The 20,509-nt window shown below is 41.4% G+C and overlaps 1 protein-coding gene across 1 annotated transcript in view; it reads right to left on the minus strand.

Moving 5' to 3' along the window:
• lamc1 (laminin, gamma 1) overlaps nucleotides 1–20,509 on the minus strand; it is a 295,041-nt gene that overhangs the window by 128,015 nt on the left and 146,517 nt on the right. Inside the window, exon 2 of the mRNA XM_070887137.1 lies at nucleotides 8,541–8,845. Within this exon, the coding sequence (XP_070743238.1) occupies nucleotides 8,541–8,845 (305 nt within the window). The remainder of the gene's footprint in view (nucleotides 1–8,540; nucleotides 8,846–20,509) is intronic.

Consider the following 20,509-nt stretch of genomic DNA (forward strand, 5'->3'; position numbering starts at 1 on the left):
CAACTGTATTTTGATCCTCTCCAATATCCTGGCCAATTATTCCAAACATCATGGCACTTGAGTAAAGAGGTTCAAGATATTGGTTTCATATTTGCTTTTCACTAATTCCCATTTGGTCCTCCAATCCTATTTTCCTACATTACTTGGAAATATTCTGGGTTGACTTCATCTATACCATTAGTATCCCATGTACATTGATGAAATTTCTCTTCCTCCTCCATCCCCCACCACCCCAAAAAAATCTTTCAATAGTATAAAGCTGAAGTTCAACCCTTTTACACTTTACCTTTTCAAACAGGTGTACTATACTCTCTATTTTGTGGTAATGCCAATCAGAAATGAACACTGGGATCTATGTGCAGTTTGCAGATCCATGTGTAGTATCTGTAAATCTGTACATTTCCTCTGCTTTTACTGTTCTTGCTCTACATCCTAGAAGTTTTTAGCTTTTTTTAAAATGCTCTGCCAGTGTCTGAATGTTGAAAGTGATTGGCCCGAAAAATGCGGCCTCTCCGGGCGCATACGATGTGTGAACGCACCCGAAGAGGTCTCGCAAATAAATGCTGGTTCTCGGCACGCGATGAGCATGAGCCAAGAACCAGCTTTTGCAAACTGTCAAAATTTATTTTGATAGATTGCACTCATCCCTGGCAGTAGGACACTCGTGAGCGGCGATTTGAGCTATTTGCCCAGCAAATGTCCTTCAAACTCATACACCTGGTAAACGCAGGCAAATCGCCTACTTTTACCAGTGCAAGAGTTTTAAAATAGAAAAGTTAAATGTTATTACTTTTTTTTTTATATTAAAAATCCTGCCGATGAAGGCAAGTTTATTTTTAAACATTAAAACATTTTTTATTCATTTCAAAAATGACATTTCTCAAACATTTAACTTACGCAATTTCTATTAATTTTTTTTAAAAAGTGATGTTTTTACTTTACATTTATGTTGGTGTTTTATTTAATTTTAAGGGTATTCTCACTGATAGTAATGGGAGCTCCTATGAATGAGAATACTACATTGTGATTGGTGGTCCAGGCCCATGTGATCCTGGAAGACATGGGCCTGTAGACTGGACTGTGCAGCTTGGTCTTGGAGCACAAGTCTACATTCCTCCGGGACCATCAGGTATTTTTGATTCGGTCAGAGGCGTCCACAAGCAGGAAGCCTCAGACCACAATTTTCGGGCCATTGTGTCTATTCTTCCTCTCGGGCCCCTTTTCTTCTGCTAAATTAATTCCATTCATTGTGTAAGACGCATTTTTTGACCTGTGCACAATACTTTCACCAGGGTTACATTTTACTTGTCCGCCCAATTGCATAACTTGGCTAAATTAATTTGCACACTCTCCCCACTCTGCTGCTTTCCTTACTTTATAGTCAGAACATTGTAAAAACGTGCAGACTGTTTCACTAGTTAGATAATTTATGTAGATCAGAAACAGGGTCCAAGTACAGTACTCCATTCTTCGCTTTCTCTCCAGTGTGGCAATGCATATCAATATTTTGTTTCCTATTTGTAACAATTTCTTATCTAGTCTCCCATTCTACCCCAAATTCCTTTGGCTTTTAATTTAAAGTCATATGGAACTTTGTCAAAAGCTTTCTGAAAGTCCCAATAAACTAGATCATAGGGAGTTCCAATATTTACTTTATTTCCAATGTGTTGAAATAATTCAGGTTTGGCAGGCAGGATTTTTCCTTCTAAAATTCATGCTGGCTATTTTTTAAATGTATTTACTATACAACAACAACTTGCATTTATATAGCACCTATAGCATTTAACATAGTAAAACACCCCAAAGCATTTCACAGGAGCATTCGCAAATATAATTCGACTCCAAACCACATGAGGAGATATTAGGATATTAGGTGACCCAAAGCTTCGTCAGAGGTAGGTTTTAAGGAGTGTTTTAAAAGGAGTAGAGGTTGAGAGAAGCAGAGAGGTTTAGGGACGGAATTCTAGAGCTTAGGCTCTCGGCAGCTGAAGGCACAGCCCCCAGTGATGGACTAATGAAAATCACAAGCAGCAGAAAGAGCGTGTGGCAAACCAGTCCCAATCACCCTTTCCTTCAACGACTGTCTGTCCCACCTGTGACTGAGTCTGCAATTCCCGTATTGGACTGGTCACCTAACAACTCACGTTTGGAGTGGAAGCAAATCTTCCTCTAATTTCGAGGGACTGCCTATAATGATGATGATGATGAAAATCGAGGATGCGCAAGAGGCCAGAATTGGAATGCAGAGATCTGAGGGTTATAGAGCTCGAAGAGGTTGCAGAGATAGGGAGGGGTGACGCCATGGAGGGATTTGAAAACAAGACGAGAAATTTAAAGCCGAGGCGTTGCCGGACTGGGAGCAAATGTAGGTCAGCTCCACTTGCCTACCCATTAGAATAGGTTCTATTTTTTTTTTAAATCTATTTGATGTTAAGCTATAGATGCTTGGATCAGCTTTGTTGCTGTGGAATCACACCAGTGGCCTGCGACTGCTTTATCCTTAACTTTATTGCAACACTGGCAGAGGTCTGGGAATAGGCTCACACCTCAGCTGGGATAATGAAATGTGGCAAAGGAGGGGCCTAAGTTTGAAGATTTGCAGAATTGAAAACATGCCCATAGCTAGAATAAAGAGCTGAAGAGACACTGTTGTATAAATACATGGATAGATAGATTTATCCGGAATTCATGTCCTTCTGGAGATTCACAATAAACTAGCATGGGCTTCTTTACAAATGTCTATCCACAAGCATTTCGCTTCAAACTATCTTATCTATTTTTAAGCAGCAAAATGTCAAAATAAATGGAGAAAAAAAATTGACAAATGTTCTGCAGGTGCACAAGCAGATTTTTCAAATAGGCTTCAACTTGTTGATTTCTTTTGCTGGAAATAGAAGCAGACCAGGTAGAACTGGTAGTTGGGTAGAGAAGAATAAAAGGCAACAGGGTGGATGGTCCTTTGGTTCAATACAGCCCAATTCACAGAGCTAGCCCACAAAAGTCCTTTAAACAAATACTGTGCCAAACAAAATTATCAAGTTGCATTGATACTAACCACTTAAGAATAAAAATATGAACAATCATCCACTATTTAGATCATAAAAGCTGTGGAATGCATCTCAGTAAAAAGGAGTAGGTGCCTCTGGTTATAAAGCTCTTAATCCATCTGTACACACTAAACTCTTTCACTTATACCAAAAAAAACTGAGTCAAATACATGATCTGGCTCCTGTGCATCACTATGAATGTCTTGGGTACTAAAGACAAAACCAGCTTAAATAAAACATACCTTTACAGTGGATATGCAAATACTCCAGATGGGACATCTGTGTTTTCTTTCCCACTATGATAACGGCAGTGAAATTCAAAAAGCATGGCTGTTCCCATCCCAACAACCCTCCTCTACTACAATCAAGTCCGTTTTCTATGAGGATGGCAAATCAGATGTACAGAATTGCTCAATATATTCCATACTGAATTGTAAAAGTATTCCCATCCAGCTTAACAACGAAAATAACCTAACTCGGGATCAGTTTTCTCCACGGTCCATTTCAGAATGAGCTCAAAAGTTGCAGTGGAGATGGCAGCAAATCTTCTAAACGAGCATAGGCTGCATTGTCAGTGTTGCTTCAAAGCAGAGTTCAGTCCATGAGTTCACTTATTTACTGTGACTTGAAAGGCAGAACACGTGAAGTCAATTGCTCCAACAATGGAATGGTCAGCACAAATAATTACAAGTAAGCCATTTTAAATTTGGACGGTCAACACTGACAGAATTCTGGGAAAAAGCTGATATCTCAGGCTAGATCAAGGGTTTACAGAATTCAAACACAAAAGTTGTCGCATCTAGATTAAGTCAGTGAATATTCATCCAAATAGTCTATAGCCTAGTTACCTACTTCACCTTCAACCTCTCTTCACCTCCACCCCCCGCATATTCATATGAGAAAGGAGGAGGCAAAACATCCTTCCAATAATGCTAGGAATGAGCTCAGAAGCATTTTCTCACAAGCTCATTACTGAAAAGCCAATTGGCTCACCTTACTTCATCCTTGCAAAATTACCCTAAAGTTCCCCCAATGAAGAATTTAATTGGCTCTTACACCACTTTATCTGGTTGTCCATTCCAATCTATTCTTATGTGCCCAGTATCTCCTTCATGACAATCGTCAATGATCACAAATCGCCTCCCAAGTCATCATAAGCACTCTGGTCTATCATCTATCTCTGGAAATGTATTACTTTTGCGCCCATTTAACCGGTCTACAGCTTTAATCTCATACAAAGCTGCGTCATTCATTTCTGAATTAATCCAAACCAAGTGGATTCAAATACGAAAAGTTATGGCGTGTCAGTATGGTAGCAGTGTTGGACCAACTATGTCTAATTACTGCAGCTCCTGAATAGCTTACAGGGGAGGGGGGTGGGAACAGAGGAGAAGCTGCTCACCATCCATAGCACCCACTTTCTCTCTTCTCCCCCTCCCCACCCCGGGCCTGGCCTCGTAGGCGCGGCAACCCACGGCCCTGCTCCCCTATTATGGGTCTTTTGTGTAATGCCAAGCTATTCTGAAAAGTACAGAAAATTACACAATCCAGAAAGAAGTGTTATTGTAGTCATGTTTTGTAAGTCCACAGTTCAGAATATTAGAATTTAAGAAAAAATAAGGAACCAATCTTTGAACCAAGAGCACCGATCAAGACCGTCCCCTAAATAGATTTATATCGTACTGCCTCCAGTAGAAAACAGGATCTGAAATCTGAACATACTATTGAAGGATATGCAGCTCAATATGCAAATGGCTGCCTCTGTGACCCTCATTTTAACAATAAACTCATTGTTTTAAACTTGTTTGACATTCTTCATTACTGCAGTAAACAGTTGGTTATTAGACAGCATGATGAATACTTTATATAACTGGGTCTTTAAGTTCATTATTCACAACTAGATTGCTTGAAGATGGCAGGCTTCCACCTTTTTAAAAAGGGCATTATCTTCAAATGAGTATTGCCAATTTTGTGTTGTTTTCAAACAAAACATGTTAAAACTCATTCTGTGCCCAAAAAGATTCAGCCTCTCCCAAGAATAGTTTCCAAATGCTTGCATGAAGACAATATCGTTAAAAGTTAATGTTTGCATTCATTTAAGTGAAAATACTTGTCATTGAATACTGGGATGACTCTCAATAATCTTTCACGGCAATGGCCCACATGTTCACCTTTAATTAGTGTAAATATTCCAATGAGTTATATAAATGATACTAATGAAGAAAACTCAAAAGGATGCCAAGTCATAAGAGCTAAGCTTGAGTCATTTCAGTTATATCTGCACTCTCAGGATACATAACATGAGACTCTTGGGCATTTTGTGTCATAAATATAAAACTTAAATACACATTTTGGAACTTTGTCAGTCAGAAGAATTTAATTGAGCCAGTGAGTAGCAAGAGATCAAATGGAGTCACACTCAGTATCGCAGCATGACAGCAGGTTACTGTATTTGGAGAACAGTAATAGTGTAATAACACCTAAACTATTATTGAGAAAGAGCTCCCTCCTCCTCACATGTTTTGCTTCTCTTAAGACCTCGCCATACTGTGAAACACAGTGCCCAAATGGGCAGACGGTTAAACTGGTTCTAGACCTCCGCTGAAGTTATTCCTTTATCGGCCACTAGGCAGTGTGCCAGTGCAGCCTTTTCTTTTGGGGGCTGGAGGTGGTGATGGTGGAGAGAAAATACTTGCATTGGAAGCAGTTCAGAGAATGTTCACTCGATTGATTCCCGAGATAAAGGGGTTGACGTATGAAGAAAGGTTGAGCAGGTTGGGCCTGTACTCATTGGAGTTCAGAAGAATGAGAGGTGATCTTATTGAGACATAAGATAATGATAGGGCTCGACAAGGTAGATGCAGAGAGGATGTTTCCACTCGTGGGGGGGATCAAGAACTAGGAAACGTAGTTTTAGAGTAAGGGTCTGCCCATTTAAAACTGAGATGAGGAGGAATTTCTTCTCTGAGGGTTGTAAATCTGTGGAATTCTCTGCCCCAGAGAGCTGTGGAGGCTGGGTCATTGAATATATTTAAGGCGGAGATTTGAGCGATAAGGGAGTAAAAAGTTATGTATGGGGAGCAGGCAGGGAAGGGGAGCTGAGCCCATGGTCAGATCAGCCATGATCTTATTGAATGGCAGAGCAATCTCGAGGAGCCAAATGGCCTACTCCTGCTCCTATTTCTTATGTTCTTATCCTCTGCACCTCACCAACAGTGCTGTGCAGCAGGTCCGTAAACAACTCAGACTCCAAAGATAGCTGCACACCACCTGAATTAACCACTTGTTCTGCAGGTGGGCCCTGAACTACAATGCATCTTATATGCATTAAAACTACAAAGGCATTCAACTTAGAAACATATAATGCACAAGATTGGCAACAATCACAATCAGATCAGTTTACCTAAAAATAAAAATATTGCTACAATTCAGAGTCGCTTGTGAACCAGGAGTTTTAAGGGCTATTGGTGGTCAGAACTGCCATATTGTAGAGAGTCATTGAGGTATGTCCATTGGAGATAAATAGCTTGAGATTTCATGACCCATTAACAATGCAGGTGGCAACAGCTTCCGTTCCACATAATTTTTTCCAAACTGGAAGTTGCCATTTCCTGTCCGGAAACAACTAGAACAGCATTACAAAAGCAGCCAGGGACTGAACAAAAGAGTAGCTGGGAATACATCCAACAGCTGGTTTCCAAAGCAAAGTTTTTTTTTTTAAAAAGTGCTTCCAAATGTAGCTCAGGTCACACTTTCATCAATGGTCCCCTTGCGAAAACTTAATCTGATAGAGGCTTGCAACGGATAACACAATTTCTTTTCAATGTTGTAAAATTTGAACAAATGCCCAAAAGACAAAATCAAAAAGCAGACAAATTAAAACACAGTTTACAAACAAGATTTACAGTCCAGCGCAAGGCGATTAGAGCGAGACAGTTACTCATGCTATTAGATGTGATGTAATGAACTGCAAAACTGTCCGAAATACCTCCAATGATTAATGTATAGATTTTTCAGATCTTTGTTTGGACTTGTATTTATGTTTGCATCACCTATCCATGTTATTTTATATGAAATTTCACAGAGCTTCAACGATTCACCAGAACTCTAATTCCTAAATTAGATTTAAGAATCAATTCCCGAATAATTTTTGTAGGTGTGTCTGAGAGAAAGCAAGAGCGTAATTTTAAAACTATTTATTCTCCTAGACCTTTTAATTATTCTGAAAATATATTGGGTGAAATGCAATATAAAAGAATGTTACCAGTATTGGAGGTAGAACACTTTCCCTTCGGTGTACTAATTGGAGCACCAGACCCACGTGATCGCAGACACGCTTCCGCACATGCTGCACCCCTAGTATCCTTAGGCCATTACACTGCCCTAGAGTACACAGCGTTAGAAAGCACATTTTCGAAGGAGGGCCCCCCCATCAAGTAAATTCATATTCTCTTCAAAGGTCAGCGGCGTACTCCATATTTACGCCGCTGACTGCAATTTTGGGGTCAATGTTTCAGGTTGATGATCTTTTGGCCCATGAAAGATTAATCTGAAACGTTAACTGTTTCTCTCGCCACAGATGCTGCCTGATCTGAGTATTTCCAACATTTTTGATTTTTAATTCAGATTTCCAGCTTCTGCAGTATTTTGCTTGAGTTCCCTAATCATTAATCTGATGTAGCTAGGTAATCTGTATAGTGATAAAAATTAAGCATATTCTCAAAGGACAACTAGTTTGTCCTCAGCATAATAAACATACAAACCAGGACAAAATATTGGATGTAGATGTGATATGGAGCAGAAATTGAAAATTGAACACAAAAATACTATCAAAGCCAACTTCACCTATAACAAGATACTTGGAAGAGGATATGTCATTTGGTTTAGGGGAGAGGAGGGAGCACACTATTAAACACAACATTTTCAAAACACTAACTTCAGAGCACAAAGAAAGATACGAGACACAAAAACCTAACCCATCCTGTGACAATGATCCTAACACTCTCCCCATGATTAGATGGTTAGGAGAAAGGATGGGGACAGAAAAAAGTCAGCCAGCCAAAGTTCCTGCTTCTGATCTCTATCCAGTGATCCCTACTGTAAATTGCATGCGTCGATATTGAGCGACACCAGCATCAGGCTGGGCAGCGTCGCCCCTCATGGTTGAATAGCCTGCTGGTAGTCATTGTCTACGCTCGCACATGAAGAATTACTGACATATTAAGGTGCCTGTATAAATCAGACCTCTGCATGAGTCAACACCTTCAGGAGAGGAGAAAGTGAAAAGGGTTCTGAACAACCTGAGGGCATGGAAACTGAAGTCTGAAGATCAACAATGACTGAAACGCATTAAAAAAAATATGATGACAAATGTTAACACTTGGGACAATCATTTCTACTGTTATGGTCAAAGGCTACTGCATGTATTGAAGTACACCAAGTAACATAATCACTTTAAATTTACAGGAAGTAATGTTTTTGTCTCTACTATACCTGCAACACAGGGCTATTGTCAAAGTTGTAAGCGCTGGGCCTCCCTTCCAGAGTAGAAAAGGCAACATTTCCTCCAGTGAGGGGCGATATATCACTAAATTCATCTGTGCACAACGCCTGCTGTTCATCTTCTCCTGTTCGGATAAACCCACGATTCAATTTCTGGTAGGTTTTCTCACAGGATCCACTGTAATACTGGTAAGGTACCCAAGGCCCATCTTCATGAGTTCGTTTATAAATAACAAAGCTCTCAGGTCGGCTCGTGTGGAATTTCAGTCTTACATATGTAATATCAAATGCTTTACCTGCAACCAAAGACAAAAAATGAAATGACTTAATTTTTACTCGTTATTTTTTTGGTACTTCATCTTGTTGACAGCAAAAGAACTTGCATTTATACAGTGCCTCGTTATGTTTTCACAGCCTGTCTTCACAAGCCCTTCAAAACCAATGAATTACTTTTGGAGCAGTCACTTACGTAGGCAAATGCAGCAGCCAATGTGTAGGCAGCAAAGTCCTACAAGCAGTACCTGAGGTGAATGGCAATTTAATCATTTTTTGATGGTGTTGGTTGAGGGAGGAAAAACTTCCTGATCTTTTCAAGTTGCGCCATGGGAACTTTTGCATCCACCCAAACATGGAATAGGCAAGTGGGGCCCTGGTATAAAGTCTCATCGCTGATAGTGTAGCACTCTTTCTGTAATGCACTGGAGTGTCAGCTTAAATTCATGCAGGAATCCTGCAAAAAATAGATTTCTTTTGGATAAGTGTGCAAGACCCATTTATATCCCAGGGGTGGGGTGAACTACCACAGAGAGAAAATAGTAAAGTGAGTCGTGTATGCAGGTATAAATAGGAATTGCACAAATTACACAATACATTCTTTACTTGCATCACAAGGGTGTTTAAAATAGACCCAAAATTGGATTTATGGGGGATGTATAACAAAGACTGGGTGGTTTGCCAAACTTGAACCAGACAGATGCATAATTTACAAGCTCAAAGGGTGAGCATGTTATGCAGGTCCATTTCACACCTGGTTTGTTTTGCAGTAAACTACCTAGTCCCATGTGGGCATTTTGTCTATACCACCCTGAAATGACAATTGAAAGCTAATTTGGAAAAATTAAGTTGTATTTATAACAGCTCTTGTGGAATTAAGCTGGATGCTCAAGTGCAATCTATTTCCTTTCATAGAACGATGCAGCACAGAAGGAGGCCATTCAGTTCATCGTGCCTGTGCCTCTTTGGTAGAGCAATCCAATTAATCCCACTCCCTGTTCTTTGCCCATAGTCCTGTCAATATTTTCCCTTCAAGTATTTCTCCAATTCTCTTTTGAATGTTACTATTGAATCTGCTTCCTCCACCCCTTTGGGCAGTGCATTCCACATCACAACTCGCTGTGTAAAAAAATGTTTTCTCATGTTGCCTCTGGTTTGTCGCCTCTGGTTCTTCTGTCAATCACCTTAAATCTGTGTCCTTTGGTTACCGGCCCTTCTGCGACAGGAAAGTTTCTCCTTATAGAATCACAGAAATTTACGGCACAGGAGGCCATTCAGGCCACCGTGTCTGCGCTGGCCGGAAAAAAAAAGAGCTATCCAGCTTAAACCCGCTTTCTAGAACTTGGTCCGCAGCCTTGTATGTTACAGAACTTCAAGTGCATATCGAAGTACAGGTGCAGCGTCAAAAATCCGGAGTTCCGGAATCCGGACCGATCAGTGGCAGGGTCGTACGGAATCCGTAAAATGTTCCAGAATCCGGACTCGTCGACCCTGGGGTCCCACCAATGCCCGACCTCGGATAGCTCCTCCTCGGTGGCGGGGCCCACCCAAACACCTCCTCGGCAGCGAGGCCCGGCGGCCCGAACAGCTCCTCGGCGGGGTCCCCCCTCTCTGACGTTCCGAATTCCAGAAATACCCAAACCTGGGCTCAGGTGTTTCCGGATTCATGACATTAGAAAGATGATCAAAAGTCCAGATTCTGGAACGGCCTCGATCCCAAGGGTTCCGGATTCTCGAGGATACACCTGTACTTTTTAAAAATGTGATGAGGGCTTCTGCCTCGACCACCCTTTCAGGCAGCAAGTTCCAGAGCTCCACCACCCTCTGTGTGGAAAAAAAAAGTTCTCAACTCCCCTGTAATCCTTCTATCAATTACTTTAAATCTATGCTAATTGGTTATTGACCTCTCTGCTAAGGGAAATAGATCCTTCCTATCCACACTATCTAGGCCCTTCAATTTTATATACCTCAATCAAGTCTCCCCAAGCTTCCTCTGTTCCAAAGAAAACAACTTCAGCCTATCCAATCTTTCCTCATAGCTAAAATTCTGCAGTACAGGCATCATCTTCGTAATCTCCTCTGTACCTGCTCTGGTGCAATCACATCTTCCTGTAATGTGGTGACCAGAATTGCACGCAGTACTTTAGCTGTGGCATAACTAGTGTTTTATATAGTTCTAGCATAACCTCCCTGCTCTTATATTCCAAGCCTCAGCTAATCAAGGAAAGTATCCCCCTTATGCCTTCTTAACCACCTAATTTACCTTCAGGGATCTGTAGACATGGACGTGCACGCCAAGATTTCCCCTCTTCCTTTACACTTCTCAGTATCCCACCACTTACTTACTCTATCAAAATTATTTGTGATTTTGAACATCATCAAATTTCCTCTCAACAGTCTCTGCTCTGAAAACAAACCAGCTTCTCCACATAACTGAAGTCCCTCAGAATGGTTACAGTCCATGCCGGCTCTCTGCAAGAGCACTGCAGCTAGTCCCATTCCATGCTTGTAGCCCTGCAAGTTTTTTTCCTTCAGGTATTTATCCAATTCCCTTTTGAGAGCACAATTGAGTCTGCCTCGAACACCCTTTCAGGCAGTGCATTCCCGATCCTAACCGCTCGCTGCATAGAAGAGTTTTCCCTCATGTTGCCTTTGGTTCTTTTGCCAAGCACCTTAAAACTGTGTTCTGATTCTCAACTCTTTCATCAATGGGAACAGTTTCTCTCTATCTACTCAGTCTAGATCCCTCATGATTTTGAGCACCTCTATCAAATCTCCTCTCAACCTTCTCAGAGCAGAGAACAACCCCAGCTTCTCCAGTCAATCCATGTAACTGAAGTTCCTCATCCCTGGAATCATTCTCATCAATTTTTTCTGCACCCTCTCCAACGCCTTCACATCCTTCCTAAAGTGCGGTGCCTGACAATACTCCAGTTGAGGTCAGACCAGTGTTTTTTTTATAAAGGTGTGTCATAACTTCCTTGCTTTTGTACTCTATGAAATTCAGGATCCCGTATGTTTTTCTAACTGAGCCAATTTCGTAGCCATGCTGCCACTGTCCCTCTTATTCCATGGGCTTCAACTTTGCTGGCAAGCCTATTAAGTGGCACTTTATCAAATGCCTTTTGGAAGTTAATGTACACCACGTCAAACACATTGCTCTCATCAATCCTCTGTTACCTCATCAAAAAACCCATCCCTGGTGCCATTCTAGTAAATCTCTTCTGTACCCTCTCCAAGGACTTGACATCCTTCCTAAAGTGTGATGCCCAAAATTGAACACAATACTCCAGCTGAGGTCTAACCAGTGTTTTATAAAGATTTAGCATAACTTCCTTACTTTTGTAGTCTCTTTCTCTATTAATAAAGCCAAGGATCCCATATGCTTTTACAGCCTTCGCAACTTGCCACCTTCAATGATTTGTGTACACCCCCCACCCCGGTTTTGCTACACCCACTTTAAAATTGTACTATTTAGTTCATATTGCCTCTCCTCATCCTTCCTACTATAATGCATCACTTCACACTTCTCTGCATTAAATGTCATCTGCCATATGTCTGCCCATTTCACTAGTCTGTCTATGTCCTCCTGAAGTGGTACTATCCACCTCATTGTTGGCTACATTTTTGAGTTTTGTATCATTTACAAGCTTTTAAATTATGCCCTGTATATCCCAAGTCCAGATTATTAATGTACACCAAAAAGAGCAGTAATTCTAATACTGACCCCTGAGGAATACCGCTGTATAGTTCCCTCCAGAACAACAGTTCACCACCACTTTCTGCCCGTTAGCCAATTTTGTATCTATGCTGCCAAGGCCCCTTTAATCACATGGGCAAATATACTACATTCACTGGTTCCCCTTTATCAACCCTGCCAGTTACATCCTCAAAATACTTTAATAAATTTGTCAAGCACGATTTCACTTTCATAAAATCATGTTGACTCTGCCTAATCATGTTATGATTTTCTAAGTGCCCTGATACCACTTCCTTAACAATGGATTCCAACATTTTCCCAACGACTGATGTCAGTCTAACTGGCCTGTTTTCGCTCTCCCTTCTTTCTTGAATAGCAGTGTACATTTGTTGCCTTCCAATCTGCTGGGACCGTTGTAGAATCTAGGGAATTATTAAAGATCAAAACCAATGCATCCACTATCTCTGCAGCCACCTCTTTTAGAACTCTAGGATGTAGGCAGTCAGGTCCAGGGGATTTGTTGGCTTTTAGTCCCATTAGTTTCTCTAGTACTTTTTTTCTACTTATATGAATTACGTTAAGTTCTTCACCCTCATTAGACCCTTGATTCCCCACCATTTTAGATATGGATTTTGCATCTTCTACTGTGAAGACAGATAGAAAATATTTGTTTAACGTTTCTGCCATTTCCTCATTCCCCATAATAATTTCTCCTGCCTCAGCCTCTAAGGAGGCATTGTTTACTTTTGCTACTCTCTTCCTCTTTACATACTTGTAGAAACTCTTACAATCTGTTTTTATATTTCTTGCTAGTTTTGTCTGTCTATTTTTTCCCTTATCATCAATTTTTTGGTCATCCTTTGCTGGTTTCTGAAACACTCAAACCTCATCCTTACTGCTATTCTTCGCAACATGATAAGCTTAGCCACGGATGGATCACTTTTCCTGTGCAGTTTTTGTTTCTCAATGGAATGTATTTTTGTTGAGAATTATGAAATATTTCTTTAAATGCGAGCCACTGCTTATCTACTGCCATACGGCAGTTTAACAAATTGTTGGGATAGTGTAGACAAAGCTTTATCCTGCATCTCATCCATTTTCCTGAACTAGGAGTGCTTGATTTGTACGATTAGCTCTTATGAGGAGTGCTTTTCAGAAAACTTGTACTCCTCAACTCTCCTCTAAAAGTTTTTGTGGGCTAAAGTTGCAGCCAAAACCGTCAGTGAACATGGCCCATGACCACTTCAGAATCTCTTTAAAGAGTTGAAGATAAGGGGGGACATTTCAAAGAGCTGGAGCGGCGGGCCCTGGAACATCATGGCCCCCTGACCTGCGAGAGAACAGCTCCGCAGGTCGGGAAGTAAAAGAGCTCGAGCGGCATACCACTTCAACCTCCAGCGCGAGCTGCTCCAAGTGTGTGACAATTTTGAGATGGGCGACGTCATCAAAACCCTGGTTGCCATTTTGGAGCATGGGTGGGAACATCGGCAGGGTCCAGATAGAGGAGTGGGAAGGTCAGGGCAGATGAGCGACGAGTGTTTGTGGCGAGATGCGGTGAATGTTTATGGTGGAGGAGCGGCGAGAAATCGTGGCAGAGGTGCGACAGATGAGGGTACGGAGCCCAGAAGAGCCGAGGGCCCAAAAGCAGCACAGGCCAGCCCACACTGCGATATGTGTGTGCGCGCTAGGTCCGTGCAGCAGAGCTGGTCTCCAGTCGTCTTGGTTAATCCTTGCCACTGGACCAAGACTTAGCTCCATCAAGCCCGTGTGGTGGCTGGTGTGCAACGGCCACCACACATTAAAAAAATTCACACACAGGCATCTTCCACCCCCTCAATTGGAGTTCAGGACTGGAATATCTGGTCCTTCGTCGAAACACCTGTGAACTCGTGGAAGCAAGTCATCCTCGTTTGAGGGACCGCCTATGATGATGATGATGATGAATCACATGGGCTTTAATATTGCTAACAAGTCTATTGTGGTAGTTTGTCAAATGTCTTTTGAAAGTCCATATACACATCAACCACACTACTATCAACTCTCTCAGATACAGAATTAGTCAAATACTATTTGCCTTCAACAAATCTGTGCTGGTTTTCATTTATTAGCCCATACTTTTCTAAATGCCAATTAATTTTGTCTGGGATTATTGTCTAATAGTTTCCCCACCATCGATGTTCAGCTGACTGGCCTGTAATTAACAAGTCTATCTTTCTCCTCTTTTAAAAAAAAAACCCATGGGTATATAACATTGGCAATCCCCCAGTTCTCTGGCTTCACCCACATATCCAAGGAGGATTGGAAGTTTGTGACCAGAGACACTGCAATTTTCACCTGTATTTCTTTCAATAATCTTAAGGTGCATTCTATCTGGACTGGGTGACTTTTCTACTTTGAAGACTGCCAACCTTTTAAGTACCTCTTCTTTATTTTTAATCCTATTCAATATTGCTACTGCCTCCTCCTTTACTGCTACATAGGCAGCATCTTGTTCTCTAGTGAAGACAGATGCAAAGTAATTTAGTACCTCTGCCTCGACAAAATGAGTTTATTTTTTTCTCCCTAATTGGCCCCACCCTTCCACTATTTTTGCATTTATAAAGACTTTTGGGCTCTCTTTTCTGGAAGCTGCTGATCTATTCTCACACTCTCCCTTTGCCCCTTTTCGATCTCCTCTGTACTTTCTCTGCTTTGTACACCTTTTTCGGTCTCATTTTAACATCAAATCTTTATTCATTCAGGGAGCGCAACTTTGGATGCCCTTCCTTTCCCATTCATAGGAATGTGTCTACTTTGTACCCAAACTATCTACTCTGAAGATCTCCCATTGTTCAATTACTGTTTTGCCTATCAATTTTTGATTCCAATCCACCTGGGCTAGATTCCTTCATAACTCACTGAAGTTAACTCTCCTCCAGTTAAGTATTTTTACACTTGATTGTACCTTGCCCGTGTTCCATTAACTATTCTAAACCTGATATTACGATCACTGTTCTCCAAATGCTCCCCCACTCAAACATGCTCCACTTCATTCCCAGAACTGGATCCAGTACTGCTTCCTTCCTCATTGGGCTTGAAACACACAGATCAAGAAAGTTCTGTTGTTCACATTTCAGGAATTCCTCCCCCTCTTTGCTCTTTACATTGTTACTATCCCTACATTTCAACAGTGGCTGCACTTCAAAAAGAACTTAATTGGCTGTAAAGCACGCTGGTACCTCCTGTAGTCGTGAAAGGCACTCTATAAATGCAAATCTTCTCTTTCTATCCCAGGCTAGATTAGGATAATTGAAGTCCCCCGTTATCAATACTCTAGTTCTTGTATCTTTGTCGTTTGCTTGCAAATTTGCTCCTCTATTTCCGTAATTCTAACCAAATTGACTGTCTTTGTCTCCTCAACTACATCATCCCTCCAGTGCTGGAAGTTTCTTTAATCAATACTGCTACCTACTCCTTTTTTTCCCGTTCCCCATCTTTCCTGAATACCCTGTAGCCAGGAATATTAAGCTTCCAATCATCCTTCTTTGAGCCAGATCGGAGTTATTCTCACTAGATCATAGTCCCATCTGGCAACCTTATTTATCATGCTATGTGCATTTATGTACATCTTAGACTGCTTTGCATTTGCCCCCGTCTAATCCTTCCTATCTGAACTATTCTTTACTCTCATGCTATTTACTTCAGTCCTCTGTGCACCTTGTGTCTCCTTTCTAATGTTTCTTCTGGTGCCCATCTCAAATTAGTTTAAACCCTCCCCCACAGTACTATTTAACATTCTGCCCCAGAGCCCCAGGTATCTGAAGCCCTCCTTCCTGCACCATTTCTCCAGTCAACTTGTTTTATCCCATTATTCCTACACTCACCAGCATGTGGCACTGAGAGTAATCCAGAGATTACTACCTTTGAGAGCCGCCTTCTTTTTTTAAACGTGAAGAGCAAGAGTCACGGACTAAGCTACCAGGGAAGGTCACTGAAGCAGAAAGTATAAAAGGATTCTAGAAGCAACTAGATGAGTTTCGGGAGAGAGAAAAGGATTGAGGAAGATGATAAGGAAGCAAATAGCTGGACTTGAAGCCTATCCGCCTTTGTGCAGTTCCTAAAAATAGTTACAAGAATAATGCAGATTGAAGTAACATTTTCTGCCAACATATTCACTCTTTCTCGCTGACTAAGTCGAAGGAAATATACTTTACTGTTGCCAGGAGACAAGGAGGTCTTTCGCAGCTTATGTGTTCTGCAGGTTCAATAATAATCTAGTCTTTTGCTGTCGGAGGCTTCACTTTCTTACATAAAAAAGCCAACACATCACAACTTAAGTCATGTCTGATATATACTTTAAACTAAGGAGTGGTGTAATAATGGAACATTTCTGAGAACTAACACATTTAAACAGTCACTGTGCAAAGACAAGCACTGTGGTGGTGTAAAACTGCAACCAGAAATACTAGGGCAGGGGAAGGAGCAAGAGTAATGGATAGGATCACCCATAAAGTAGTATGCAATATATGCATCTCTCATTTACACAATAGGAAGCCTCTGACATGTTCCTCAGAATGCTCTTCAGCCTCACAGCCACACAATTTGTTCTGGTTTGATATCTAAACCACAAATTTCCGTCAAGCAGAGCCCATAATGTTATGGTTTATTGCAGTTGAACACAAAGGTCTTTGTACAAGACTGTTGAATTACCAGACGCTGTCTTCATCATTCTAAAAAAAAGGCATAAAACTGCGCTACTGCTCAGAACAGCAAGGGTTTCAAGTGCATCTTGATGTAAATTCTTGTCATTCCTACCAAAACACAGCACATTCACAAGATGCATTTCACAACAGCAGCAGTATAGTTTCAATCATTAGACAACACAGAAGATATTATATTCATGGTTCAATTCATGTATTTTTTTTTTTTGCGCGCACCTTTTACTTTACCCATTTACCTCCCGGCATAGTGGCCCAGCAGAATCAGCATAGTAACAGGTTACCAAACCAGCAGGAAGCAACTTCAAAATTGCAGCTGATACTTTTGAACTTTCCTTCACTGGGCAAGTTGCATCATCTCCCAGTGAGGCCACAAAGTACTGTGTGGCACTAGAGCTGTACATGGTTTGGAAGATTCAAAGCAGGAACTGACACAACCCACCCTCCTCTGAGCCAGGGAACTGCCTAAATAGTTGGAATCAACTTGCCAGCTAGCTAATGGAGGACACACAGAAGGCAATAAAGACAAAGGACAAGACAAACTCTAAAGTTAGGGAAGCCAAACAATCTAGTATCTGAAAGATTGCCCGAGTCTCTCAACAGCTATCCCATCTTCATGTAGCAAGCTGTTTAAAAGGAATGCATGCTGCTATGAAGCAGGTCCGGATGTTGTACATGATATACAAGTCTGTACATGTACTTTAACATGATCCCAAGGGAGGCCCATGGGTACTGTACCACACTATCAAAAGCACCAATTATGAGTTTGTTCCTATTAACACTCAAATTAAATCCCAGAACAATGGCTACTCCAATCTTAACGCATCTCAAATCAGCAATGTTATTTTAGCAGCTTAACATGCAGGTATGAAATCTTAAAAATGCATATCTGCACAGTTGCAAAGCTGCCACCACCTGTCTTTTCACATTTCTAACTGTAAAATCCTTTACAAAGAACATAATTTCTGACCACTCCCTCCCCAATAAACTTTAATAAGGAATGCAAAAGCTGGACCAACGGGGAGGCTATTCATCTGGTACGACAAAACCTCCCACATGAGCCAGTTCCATCACAATTTTTCCTCATGAATATGAATATTTACTCATTTAAAAAAAAAACAACAGCAGGGGAAAGATATGGTAAAACTTCTCAAGGCATCCAACACAATTTCTTGCATTCTCCCATGAGTTAAGGCTCCCACTGCCACCAAGTCTCCTGCTCTGAGCAAGTATCCTGTGTGTGCACTGGAATGAAGTTAGTTCAATAGCGTTCCATGATTCAGTTGGCGTGGTGAACTGCAATATAGAAATGAGCCATTCAGATACCACCCCCCTATTCCTCTATGCCTAATGTGATGATCTAGACCAGGGCAGCACTGGGCCACTACAACTGACCTCAACAGCCCAGAAGGCAAGGAGGATAGTGATAGACTTCAACACAACAAGCAGGCTGGTGAAATGGGCGGTAACATGACAGATGAAATTTAAAGCAGAAAAGTGCGAAGTGACAAATTTTAGCAGGAAGAATGAAGAAAGACAATATAAACTAAATCCTAAAGGAGGTGCATGGAGAGAGAGAGACCTGGGGTTATATGTGCACAAATCATCAAAGGTGGCAGGGCAGGTTGAGAAAATGATTTAAAAAAAAGCATACGGGATCCTGGGCTTCATAAATAAGAGGCAGAGTACAAAAGCAAGGAAGTTATGATGAACTGTTATAAAACACTGGTCTGACCTGAACTGGAGTAGTGTCCAATTCTGGGCACTGCACTTTAAAAGGCCTTAGAGACGGTGCAGAAAAGATTTCCGAGAATGATTCCAGCGATGAGTGACTTCAGTTACGTGAAGTTATTCTCCTTAGAGCGGAGAAAGTTTGAGGGGAGATTTGAGAGAGGTATTCAAAATCATAAGGGGTCTAGACAGAGTAGAGTGAGAATCTGTTCCCATTGGCAAAAGGATCGAGAACCAGATTTAAGGTGATTGGCAAAAGAACCAAAGGCAACATGAGGAAAACTTTTCTACGCAGCGAGTGGTTAGGATCTGGAATCCACTGCCTGAAAGGTTGGTGCAGGCAGGCTCAATCGTGGCTTTCAAGAGTGAATTGGATAAGTACCTGAAGGAAAGAAATTGCAGGAATACAGGGAATGGGAGGGTGAGTGGGACTAGCTGAAGTGCTCTTGCAGAGAGCCTGGATGGGCTTGATGGGCCAAATGGCCACCTTCTGTGCTGTAACCAATCTATGATTCTATGGGCAAGCAGATCATTTAGAATTCTTGTTCCTGATCACTATCCAGTGAATTTAACTGGAAGGTACTTGTGTGCAGACCTTGGATTTCATGTGAAGACCTGACCACCTAATCAAATAGCCTTTGATCAGTAGTGATCAAAACTTTAGTCCATTAAAAATTCACATACTTGAATGGACAAGCCCCAACCTTTTCTGGCGTAGGTATCTAGTGGGCAAGTACCACAACTTCACGCCCTTTAAGTGTTTGAATGTTGAATCTCTCGGCGAGGTATCGGTGTAACAAAGCTTGTCGCGGAGCTGGGAAATTGGACACCAACTTCTTGATTTCCACATTTAACTGTGCATGTGTGGATCCTGGAAATTGCTGTCCGATTTATTCTATAATAACGGTGAGCCTCACCATTACTCCTACCGCAAAATCCAGGCCAATGTGAAATTGGACACCAACTGTAATCATTTTATTAGTAGATCATTTCTAACACAAGATCAAGACATTTCAATCTAATTAAAACTTGACTAAGTGTAAAACTGAAGCTGACACTTCTTTAAAGTATATTAGTGATCACATTTTCTAAACCGAATCCGGGGACACCAGGATGGAAGCACAACAACGAAGTAACTTCTGCTGGTTGAACTCACGTAGAGACAATGCCATTTTCACTTTAAACCGAATCTCGAATCTTGCGTCTGTTTGGGCAAGAGAGCTGTGCCATCTGTACTCATCCCCAAATACACTAACTTTTAATTTTTCAATTTTAAATCTGTTCCAAACAGACTGAGATTTTCCACGCAAGGTGTGAAACAGCCTCTGTCTCAGGTTTCAGAAACCTCTTCCCGGTGGGAGAATTGAGAGCTTGCATTAGTCAGTTAAAAAGAAAACACGATGCACCATATTCATCGGAGGTAAAGTAAATCCACTCATCCACCAGCTCTGTGCCCTCAGCTTCTCCCATGCATTTTAAAGGTTCCGCCCTCCCGCCAGCCACTACTGACCACAGCACGGGGTCATGTGACTCAATCCACCAGCGTGCAGTGCAGCTCG

Source organism: Pristiophorus japonicus, chromosome 8 (assembly GCF_044704955.1).
Source record: "Pristiophorus japonicus isolate sPriJap1 chromosome 8, sPriJap1.hap1, whole genome shotgun sequence".
Taxonomy (NCBI): Eukaryota; Metazoa; Chordata; class Chondrichthyes; family Pristiophoridae; genus Pristiophorus; species Pristiophorus japonicus.